The sequence below is a fragment of the Diabrotica virgifera genome, chromosome 6 (assembly GCF_917563875.1).
Source record: "Diabrotica virgifera virgifera chromosome 6, PGI_DIABVI_V3a".
NCBI lineage: Eukaryota > Metazoa > Arthropoda > Insecta > Coleoptera > Chrysomelidae > Diabrotica > Diabrotica virgifera.
The window spans coordinates 94391792-94403794 of NC_065448.1; the positions used below are offsets into that span (position 1 = coordinate 94391792).

Consider the following 12003-nt stretch of genomic DNA (forward strand, 5'->3'; position numbering starts at 1 on the left):
AATCATATAATCGAAAATAATATTTTTCGCGGCGTTCATTGAAAGTTCTATTCTTAACGGCATTTTTCGGAGTTATACTTTTCGTAGGCTGCGGCGATATATTGTAGGTATTATGTATGTATTGCCGGCATTATATAATATTGCCATTCAATATTCAAAGTAAACACAAAAAAAATTAGTTCAAGTGGTGTACTAGTACAGCGATCACCAATTCTGTTCCCTGGGGGTCCGTTTCGAGAACCTATGGGGTTTACCCCAAAATCCCGACAGCCACAATCCCGACGGCCAAAATCCCGACACGCCAGAATCCCGACAGGCCAAAATCCCGACAGGTTTATGGCCATCTGTTTTTTATTTTTTGTTACTAAACAAAATTATTTTGTATTAAAAGTATTAAACAAAAGTCGTAATTTTACTTATGCGAGGATTGTTGCATGTCGGGATTTTGGCCTGTCGGGATTCTGGCGTGTCGGGATTTTGGCCGTCGGGATTGTGGCTGTCGGGATTTTGGCTGTCGGGATTTTGGCTGTCGGGATTTTGGGCGGCACCGGAACCTATGACACATCCGGGGTCCGGATTTAATGCTGCTTGTATCTGGTTGTTTTTTTTCTGCAACCATTGTGTTCAACAATTTTATGGAGTATATTTGAAAAATATTGCATTTAAATTTTGAATTTAGTACTAGCTTACGTTAAGGGGGAGGGGGTGGTGTGAAAATTTTGTTTTTTTATTCTTTTAAATGAAAGTACACTTCAAGAATACTCTCTGAAAATTTCAGATCGGTTGATTGAAAATTACCTGAATTACAGCATGATAATAATATCTTTCGCGCCAGCGCGCGTGAGCGTAGTGAGAAACGTGTTCCCCTTTTTTTTTGTAAATTACTCCACGATTCACAAACATATTCCGTTGTTCATCACTTTACAACGGTGTAACCAGGATGATCCTAAGGGCGGTTACAAATACTGGATGGTGTCTGGGGGTATGGAATAGTAATGGTGTTAAGCGTATAGAGCTCAAAGTACAACCAAATGGAAGGGGGGGGAGGGGTACAACCCCAAAACCCCCGTCACTTTACGATTTTACAGACAACTCGTTATACTCAAAACTGTTTTTTTCAAAGGCGGTGAACATTGTAAGAAAACTGTTTGACCGATCCACCTAAAATTTTTCATAGATTTTCTTTAGACATTTTATGAGGTAACGCTGTCGAGATATTTTTTGTTTTTTGCTTATTTTTTGTTTAACAATAATAAATATGTTGATTTCTCACCCTTTTTTTCGAATTTTTTTTATTTTGAATTTTGAGAGACACCAATAACTCAAAAATGGTTAAAACTAAAAAACTCCACAGCGTTACTTGAAAAAACTCATAAGCTAATACATACAATATTTTTGAATTTTTTGTTTTACATGATCAAACGATGAGTTCTGACGTCCACAGTTTTTACAGACACCTGGAGTTGTCTGTAAAAATTTGCTACTATTGGTTACGTTTCAATATTTTGCCTTGAAATTTCTTTTTGAATATTTTTTGAATTGTACTGAATACGATTATTTAATTTAAAAATAAAATAATTCTACCACAGTTTCAAAAGAATCACAAAAATGTGCTTGAAATGTTGATTTTAGAACAAACACTGTATTCTGAATTTAAGGGCGGTCCACACAAAAGTAGCCTACGGTCCAGATGCGGACCGCGGTCCGCTATTTGGTGACCACCGTAACAATTAGATAGCTAAAATTTTTTGGGGAATAATAAGTAACACAATTTTTATACTGAATTATATTTTAGGAAAATGAAATAACCACTTGTAGATAATGGTTGCTAATAATTAATTATGCACTTTAAAAAGTTTCAAGATATGCAATATTTTTGTCCTTAAGTATATTTTATTAAGTATTATGGATATACTTATAATGCATATTGTTTATTATACGTTAAACGTTTAAGGTAAGATTCCGAACCAGATTTTTGCATTTAATATCCACATGCTATGACTCACACATACAGCATTATGTATGTCAACTCAGTTGTTAAACAGTTGAATAAGTGCACACAATGACTGAACACTCGTTTACTGTGGATACCCGCAACCCAAATAAATATTCTAAGGTAGGCAATTGCATTGTCTCTGACGTAAATGAACTATTTTAATACATAAAGTCATACGGTTTTTAGTAAACAATATACCACGCACACAGTTTTGCATTTTAATGTTTGTATGCATTTTCAAGAATCCATAATTTTTTTATATTTGTTATTATGCATGTATGTTACGAGGATAGATACACAACTTTTACTTAACAGAGGTATTGACAGTAATTAAACTATGGCATTTAACACAAAATAAATCGATTTTTACATACAGCACCTAGAGGCTTGCAACTTTTTGCATTATGTTCACGATGACGTCAGGAAAAAGTCTACATTAGAAGAATGGGTGAAGATGCATAGTTGCATTTTAAGTGCATAATATGCATCTAAAAGTGCATAAACATGTCTCTCTCTTCAATTCTGACCACCCGGAGGGAGTGTAGTGGTCGACGTGATGTCGTGTATTGTCCGTCTCCAAAGATCTCTGTCTCTGGTCATTTCTTTTAACTCATGCATAGGTCTTTTGCATATTCCTGTAATTTGATCGATCTATCTTGTTGGAGATCTTCCTCGTGATCTTCGGCCTTCCACCTTTCCTTGTATAATGAGCCTTTCCATGTTTTCTGTGTTTGCTCTCATAACATGTCCAACGTTTTTTAATTGTTGGAGATGGACTTTACTGGAGAGTCGTTGGCTAACTTTTAGCTCTCTTAAAATTGAATTATTTGTTCTATGGTCGGTCCAAGGAATTTGTAGCATTCGTCTCCAACAGAACATTTCAGTGGCGTCTATTTTTCTTTACGAATTTCTCAGGGTCCAAGATTCACATCCGTAGGTCAGTATTGGGAATATTAACCAGTTGATCAACCTCATCTTTAACGCTCTTGAAATTTGAGAGTCCTTCCATATTGTGGTCATTTTTGCTGTGGCGACTTTTGCTAGATCACATCTACGTTTTATCTCTTCCTGTAGTGACGCTGTGTTTGTGATTAATGATCCCAGATATAAGTATGAGCTCACAACCTCAAACCGATCAATTGTGGTTATGTGTGGATGATTGTTATGTAGTCTATCCACTATCATGATCTTTGTCTTTGATATGTTAAATTGCAGACCAAATATTTGACTTTCGTTTTCAACCAGTCGTATAAGATCAATCAGATCTGCTTGACCATTTGCAAGAAGGGCTGTGTCATCTGCGAAACGTAGGTTGATTATTTTATGCCCATTTGTTGAGATGTCTTTTTCCCATCCTTCAAGTGCTCTTCTCATAATATGCTCTCCATATATATTAAATAATTGTGGAGATAGTATTATACATCCCTGTATGACACCCCGTTCTGGATGAAATTCGTTTGAAAGTGTGTCAAGCACTTTAACTGATCCAGTAGTGTGTTCGGTAGTGTCAAATAATGTCAAAATGAGTATAATAAGAGCCAAATTTTATTAATCGGGCATTTTTGGGGTCGCTGAAGACGAATACGCCATCAGAACCGACCACCGGAGCACCTGCTGCCCAGGTTCACTGCCAAGGCACGTCATCTGGAGTTTCGACAGGTTACTCGGTGGTTTTTGGCGTATTCATTTTCAAGGACCACAAAACCCGCCTAGTAATCTATTTGCATGCATCCGAAACTTCAGAAGATGACATCCTTAGCAGCGATCGTGGGCACTAGGTGCTCCAGGAATCGGTTCTGATGGCGTATTCGTGTTCAGCAACCCAAATAACCCCCCGTATTCTGTTTGCATTCATTTATTGCCAAATACTTTAAGCGGCTATAGTGTATGAAGTCAGTTGCTCAATTTTTCAAGTTACGTATGTATCAATGCAAATAAAGCGTGAAAAAATATATTGGTGTTTTTAATAAATATATTTACATATTATAATGTTTGTGTCGTTGGACTTCTCTTCGTTGGGAATAGGATAATCAGTATTAAAATATGATGAAAGGAAAGTTAAAAATTTGTGAAGAAAATCTGACGTTTTTTAGATTTTCTACGATTCATCAAGGGAAGCGTAATTGCGGGAGGGCTCCAGTTCATAAAAATGACGTATTAACTTTATTCTTAACTTTTGGTATTATTTTAAGTATTAAAATTAGTTCAATATTTAAATAAAAATACAATTATACTGTTTAAAATATATTTATTTCGTTTAAATCACAATAATAAGGGAGCTCGCCAACCAAAGCAATATCCCTACATCGCATAACATACATTGCGGAAAGATACGCACTGAGTGTCTCATCTGGTTTTCGGTGAACAAAATTCCACCGAAAGTCACCAAAGATTCACCGAAAACCAGATGTGACACTCAGTGCGTATCTTTTCGCAATGCATGCCACATGCGATGGAGGATATTGCTTCGGTATGCGAGCTCGCTAAAAGTATAGCTCCTTACGTACGTACAAAGTAGACACAGGAGTAACCTATTGGCACTGAACGAGTAAGTTGGTAAAAAGTTTTGCACCGACTTTTACTCGACTTTGTGTGATTAATGAAAAATATTAATTAGTGTAATTTGAATGATCTAGAGAATAAACAGTTGTATATAGATTGGTGACATTTTCTCATTGCTGCAAGCAGCGGCTTCCAGCCAACAAACAGGTATTGCAGCGTTTAGTATAAATTGTCTAGTTTTTTGTTGTCAACATATTAGTAACAAAGTAATTAGTACGGTCAAGAGCCTCGGGTTTTTGGAATATCAGTAGATATAGGCAACATACTTTACAATATGAATTGCTGTTTGCGGACACTTCAGGAGATATATAAACATTAGTCTTGACCACTTCGTTACTTTTGACTAAAAAAGCAATAACATTATGGATAATCAATCTACAGTCAACAATATCACATCAATGACTACATCCACTAACACTGAGATCCACATCTTACTTTGCTGTTATGAAATCTAGACCCAAGCATTCCTTTCCTAAAAAGGAGCAAGCAATTATTTATCACTCAGAAGATAAGTTAAAACTATTTGATTATGTAAAATTCACAGGTGATATTGTTGGTCCTAAAAATATAATATTTGCATCTAGAATCTCGAACAACCGGATTTGAATATACCTAAGCAAAGTTGAACTTGTTGACCAGCTTATTTCCAACAATCCCATTATTACAGTAAACGGTCTAGACCTACCTATCAGAAGATTAGATACTCCAGAAAAACGTATCCTAATCTCGAATGTCTGTCCCTCAATACCCCACGATCTCATAGCATTTGCTCTACACGGCATTAGTTTACAACTCGCTTCTTCCGTCTCTATCTTAAAAGCTGGAATTCAAGGAGATGAATGTAGCCATATTCTTTCATGTCGAAGACAAGTGTACATAATCCCACCTACCGAAAATTGTGAGCTTCAGACCAGGCTAGTTATTGAGTTCGATTCCACACCATACCGTATATTCGTATCTATTGATAAAATTGCATATTTTATATGTAAACAAACTGGTCATACAGTTGCAAGTGGTACAAATTGTCAAAACACTAATGTTCCTCAATCTTCCGGTGAACAATCATCGGCAACAAAAACTTCACCTGCTATTTTAGAACAATTATCTCATGAGCCTACACATGGACAAAAAAGACCACTTTCTAGTTCACTGAACATACCGGACTTCTCTCCTCTTGACAATCTTACATCTAATCCTCAAACTAAAAACTCGTTATTGATGCCCAAAGGTCACACTCCACTGATATCGACGTGAACATTATGCGCTTTTGCGTTACGTTATGTAGTGACCACGTGAAGTTGCCGGAACGCAAACTATAAACGCACCGTATAACGTAAAATTGGTGCCCTTGCCTTATGGATAGTTATGGAATATTCATTCTGTCACTTGAAAATACATGTAAAACACATACGAAGCAAGTGTTTTATGAGAAATATTGGAGAAAGTATATTATATATTTTTAAAGTTAGTTGTTAGAAATTTGTATAAGCCTGGAAACTATTTTTTAGATTATAAAACAGGCAGTAAAACCATCGTTTAGTTGTGAAATAATAAATGGATTTAACTGTAAAAATATATTTTCTAAAATTAACTTGTTGTATATATACATTAAACCAGTCACTTAAATATGTTTTGAAATTTATTGTCTTCTACATTATTAGACATTTCATTACATAATATTGATATTATAGATACTCGGTATAAGTTATTTTCCGCAACATAAATCTTCCGATTCAATTATATTTATTTTGACGTATTTTAGCAAATAGGTACATTATGTCGTTGCATTGAGCATACAGCAAAAATTATAAAATAAATAGACAAGGCGAAAACGGCGGGTTCGTTGGAAAAATATTCCCATGAGATTTTTTTACATAATCACATTCGTGAGACATCCCAGAATAAGGTTCAAGAAGTCGCCTACGTTAAAAGAGGTCCAAATTTTTTTAACAATTTTTTTTATCAAATTTCAAAAATCAATATTTTAGGCCAGGACAATTTTTTTTAAACGTTTTAAACCATTCTGGACAAAAAAGGTCTCTTATAATTTTTCTCTAAAGTTGATAGTTTTCGAGTTATAAGCAATTTAAAATTGAAAAAAAAACGAAAATTGGCGATTTTCAAGGCTTAATAACTCGATTAAAAGTTATTATTATAAAAGTCAGAAAGTGACTAAATCAAAGCTTAAAGCACCCCTACAAGATCCTGAAGAAATTTTTGTAATTATTTAATTACTATGCTGTTATTTTTAAGTAATACGAATGAGCGCCATGCACGTATTAGGCGGCCGTCAATGTGAGTGCGAGAGAGATGCCATTCCGTCAGTCAATGGTGCATCTTACTCGCACTCACATTTACAGCCGCGTCAATACGATCTTACCGCTCATTGTTAGTAATTAAAAATAACAGCTTAGTACTAAATTAATGACACAATTTTTTAGGATCATGCAGGGTAGGCTTTAAACTTTGATTTAACCACTTTCTGATTTTCATAACAATAATTTTTAACCGAGTTATTAAGTTTCAAAATGGCCATATTCGCGTTTTTCAAATTTTAAATTGCTTATAACTCGAAAACGATCAACTTTAGGGAAAAATTACAAGAGACCTTTTTTGTCCAAAAGGGTCCAAAAAACCTAAAAAAAAAGATTGAACGAACCAAAAATATTTATTTTTAAAATTTGATTAAAAAACTTGTTAAAAAAAATTTGGACCAATTTTCGCGTGGGCGACTTCTTGAACCTTATTCTGGGGTCACTCACGAATGTGATTATGCAAAAAAATCTCATGGGAATATATTTGTCAACGAACCCGCCGTTTTCGCCTTGTCTAAAACTGTTTTTAATTTTTTAAGTTTTTTTAAGTAAATAAAAAATTACACTAAGTAAGTTTTTTCAGAAACAGAAATCGCACATTTTAGAATCGGATTTATCATTAGATTATAAGCTGCCACTTGAGTAAAGTACCTACTTTAATCTAATAAATATTCACTAGTACATTGACTCCAGTTAGTAATTTAACTCATTTAACCGTAATTTTTTAAAAATTTTAATAACTAGTACGTTGTCAGGTATAACCGAACCTTAAACATTTAGCAAATGTATCTGGTGCATTGATGTAAACTCCCCGTTATACAGCAAAATACACGGTTCGATTTCAAATAAAGTTTATTGGTAGCAAAAACTTCTATTTAATTCAAATTATGAGTTTCGAAATAAAATATAAAATGTTACACTTAAAAAAATAACGAAAAGCTATATTTCTAATGGATTTATGAACTACGTGAATAACCAATTAAAATCATCCCGGCACAGTAAAACAATATTATCCTGTGTCCACCTGAATCCTCTAACTTATCATACTCGTATACTTAGTAAAGAAATGTCTATTGAGCAATTCCCGAGCATAAACTTGCTCCTATTCGTGATGATTTGTAAATCATCACGGCCGAAACGCAAAATAAGACAGTCAAAAATTTTAGCATAATTACTGGTCTAAGAGCTAGCAACGTTTTCGAGAAATCATTTTAAGACGGCTGATTCTTTCATATATTGTTCCCTATGCTTCCTCGAACACCGTACCGGCCATCTGGCTGCTGATACAGGTTGCGTTCGTTACTGCGCAGCATACCTGTACAGATAAACACAAGATCAGGGTAATTGATTAGTGTGAAAAAGCTTAGTAGATCCGCTATAGTAATAGATAGCAATAAAAGTTAATAACAAAAATTTTAGCTAATTTTGCGCTTCATATTACAAAATTAGTTAGAATGTTACAGGGTGTTCGATAACATAGTGGCAGACCAAACTTTTGTTTTTTTAAATGAACCACCCCATATTTTATTTTATATTCGAAATCTTCTTAACTGCCCCATCACAAAAATATAAAGGTTTGTTATGTTATACAGGGTATTTACAAAGTTATAACCAATGTTCTATGAAAATCGTAATAAGTTCAGCTCCCTGTATAAATAAAAATAAGCACAACAGCAATGGTTTATTAGTGCCATATTTTTTTGTTGATTGTTAAAATTTATAAAAATGGTTGTTATTGCTAATTTTCTTTATATCGAATACAGGGTGAGTCAAAACGCAAGTACATTATTTTCACAGTAATTTTAAATAGAACACCCTAATTAATAACTTGCTCTGAAAAATGAAAATATCTCGAAAACTGACAAATTTAGGCATAGGGAATATTATACAAAAATTAAAGTACGGTAATGATATTTTTCGATAATAATATAAAATACAGGGTGTTCCATTTAAAATTTCTGAGAAAAGAATGTACTTGCGTTTTGACTCACCCTGTATTCGATATAAGGAAATTAGCAATATCGACAAGTCTTAAAAATTTTCAAAATCAACAAAAAAATATGGCACCAATAAACCATCGCTATTGTGCTTTTTTATTTATACAGGGAGCTGAACTTGATACAATTTTCATAAAAAATTGGTTATAACTTTGTAAAAGCCCTATACAGGGTGTAACGAAAATACAGGTCATAAATTTAATCACATATTCTGGGACCAAAAATAGTTTGATTGAACCTAACTTACCTTAGTACAAATGTGCATATAAAAAAAGTTACAACCCTTTGAAGTTACAAAATGAAAATCGATTTTTTCCACTATATCGAAAACTGTTAAAGATTTTTTATTGAAAATGGACATATGGCATTGTTATGACAGCAGCATGTTAAGAAAAAATTATAGTGAAATTTGGGCACCCTATAAAAATTTTATGGGGGTTTAGTTCTTTAAGCCCCCCCCCCCCCAACTTTTGTGTACGTTCCAATTAAATTATTATTGTAGAACCATTACCTAAACACAGTATTTTTAAAACTTTTTTGGCTCTTAGTACTTTTTCGAAAAGTCAGTTTTTATCGAGATATTTTGAATATTTTTCAAATCCACCACATATTTGTATATGGTTAAGTACGATTATGGAGACTTGGTAATAATATGAAAATTTATGTATGATTTACATTTTTAGGTATATTTTAAACCGTATTAAAAAAGAAGCCATATCTCGATAAAAGGTGCCTTCTCGAAAAAATACAAAGAGGCAAAAAATTTTAAAAACACTGTGTTTAACTAATGGTACCGCAGCAATACTTTAATTGGAACGTACACAAACATTTGGGGGGTTTAAAAGAACAAAACCCCCATAAAATTTTTATGTAAACATATTAAAAAATACGCCTCAACTCGATAAAAACTACCTTATCGAAAAAATACTAGGAGGCAAAAAAGTTTTTAGAATATTAAATTTAACTAATGGTACCACAATAATAATTTAATTGAGACGTACACAAAAGTTTGGGGGGGTTTAATGGAACAAAACCCCCATAAAATTTTTATGGGGTGAACAAATTTCACTATAATTTTTTCTTTAAGATGCTCCTGCCATAAGAATGCCACATATCCCAATGCCACATTTTCAATAAAAAATCTCTAATAGTTTTCGATATATTCGAAAAAATCGATTTTCATTTTGTAACTTCAAAGGGCTATAACTTTTTTTATGTGCATATTTGTACTAAGGTAAAGGTAAGTTAGGTTCATTCAAACTATTTTTGGTCCCAGAATATGTGATTTAATTTATGACCTGTATTTTTGTTACACTCTGTATAACAACAAACCTTTATATTTTTGTGATCCTATTAAGTTAAGAGGATTTCGATTTCGAATATAAAATAAAATATAGGGTGTTCCATTTAAAAAAAACATAAGTTTGGTCTGCCACTATGTTATCGAACACCCTGTAACAATCTAACTAATTTCGTAATGTGAAGCTGAAAGTAGGCCACAATTTGTATTATTAACTTTTATTGCTATCTATTACTATAGCTGATCTACTGATCTTTATCACACCCATAATTCACCCTGTATATTGAATTTAAATTATTTTAGGACGAAAAATTTTTTGCCATTACTTTTTAAACCACAGAAATGTCTGGCAATTACAGTTCATATTTCTAATAATGTTTAAAAAGTAATGACAAAAAACTTTTTCGTCTTACAATAATTTTAAATTCGATATATTTACCTGTACAAGTGTGCTGCGCAGTAATGAACGCAACCTGTATCAGTAGCCAGATGGCCGGTACGGTGTTCGAGGAAGCATAGGGACCAATATATGAAAGAATCAGCCGTCTTAAAATGATTTTTTTTTCGACGTTGCCTAGCTCTTGGTCCATACTTTCAGTGGCAGGAAAACTAACTGCTAGTTGCCTAGCTGACCTACCCGATATAGTAGCATTAATTAAATACTCAACTTTGTCGTTCAAGTCTATGTACGAATGCACTGTTTGGGATTTTGACCAAAAATGCAAACAGTTTTTAAGATTCCCGTCAAACCTCATCTTTCACGGAGTCAGCTATCTTTGTTTGTACCAGTTTCTCGCACTGTATGTAAGGGTGTGCAAACTTCGCGATGTAGCTGTCACTACTCTCAATTTTTTTTAACAAATCTTGTTCATTGGCATCCTCGTTTAATAAAATATTTTATACTTATTTCATCTCTTATTTTTCTAGGATCTTCAATTTTCTGACTAAATAAAGTAATCTGAGTAATAAGATTCTGAGTAGTAGATCTAAGGTGATTTTGATCAATGATACCTCATGCTCTGGTTCCGATAAAAGATTATCTAACTCTCGCCGATTTAGTGAAGGTGGTACAGGGTAGTGAACGATGTTTCCTCTTACAAGCCATTTTTCACTGCAAACTTGGTCAAAACCACACACCTATACCGAAATCTACAGGCGAAACCTCATATAGTTTGCCCAGTGATCGCCAAGACACTGTTCGTTAAACCTTATGCATATACACACGCGATTAATTTTACTTGAAACTGAGTCTTGTCACACGGTCGCCAAATATATACCTATATCTATATTTACTATATTTTGAAACAATTTTTTATTGCTTGTATCATCTTTTATATTCGTTCAAAATAGACATCTTTATATACGCAAAGCCTTTCAAATCTAGTTAAGTCTATACTATAAAACAGGATTTTAATCTCGTCACCGATGGAAATATTCTTTATCAGATCCTCCCAAAACGGTCGCTGATTGCTTGACCACACAGTAAAACTAATCCTATTAGTCCATACAGATTGATATGTAGTGTGGATTTAACGTAGAATGCACTGATCAGATAGGTGAGCACTTAAACAGTTCGTGCCTCATTTGACAGTTTGCGAGATTAGGACCCCTCCGGGATGTAATTCGCCCGAGATTTCATTCCATTTGCTATTTCGTTCTTTTCTATGCGTCTACGTTGAGGGAAGTGGCCATTACTACGTCTTTAAACTGACAGGGTATTAAAATCTTTTGTATATAAGGTACTTTACTATTTTATAGGCTACTTAAGACATTTACATTACGTGATTTAATCAGCCAGTCTCCTTATCCTTTACACCTTGGCCTTTTTTATAT

The 12003-nt window shown here is 33.8% G+C and overlaps 1 protein-coding gene across 1 annotated transcript in view; it reads left to right on the forward strand.

Moving 5' to 3' along the window:
• The first annotated feature begins 2038 nt into the window (after window positions 1-2038).
• The window catches only part of LOC114330272 (protein-L-histidine N-pros-methyltransferase), a 261897-nt gene continuing 251932 nt past the window's right edge, over window positions 2039-12003 (forward strand). The window contains exon 1 of the mRNA XM_028279598.2: window positions 2039-2116. Within this exon, the coding sequence (XP_028135399.2) occupies window positions 2063-2116 (54 nt within the window). The 5' untranslated portion in view covers window positions 2039-2062. The remainder of the gene's footprint in view (window positions 2117-12003) is intronic.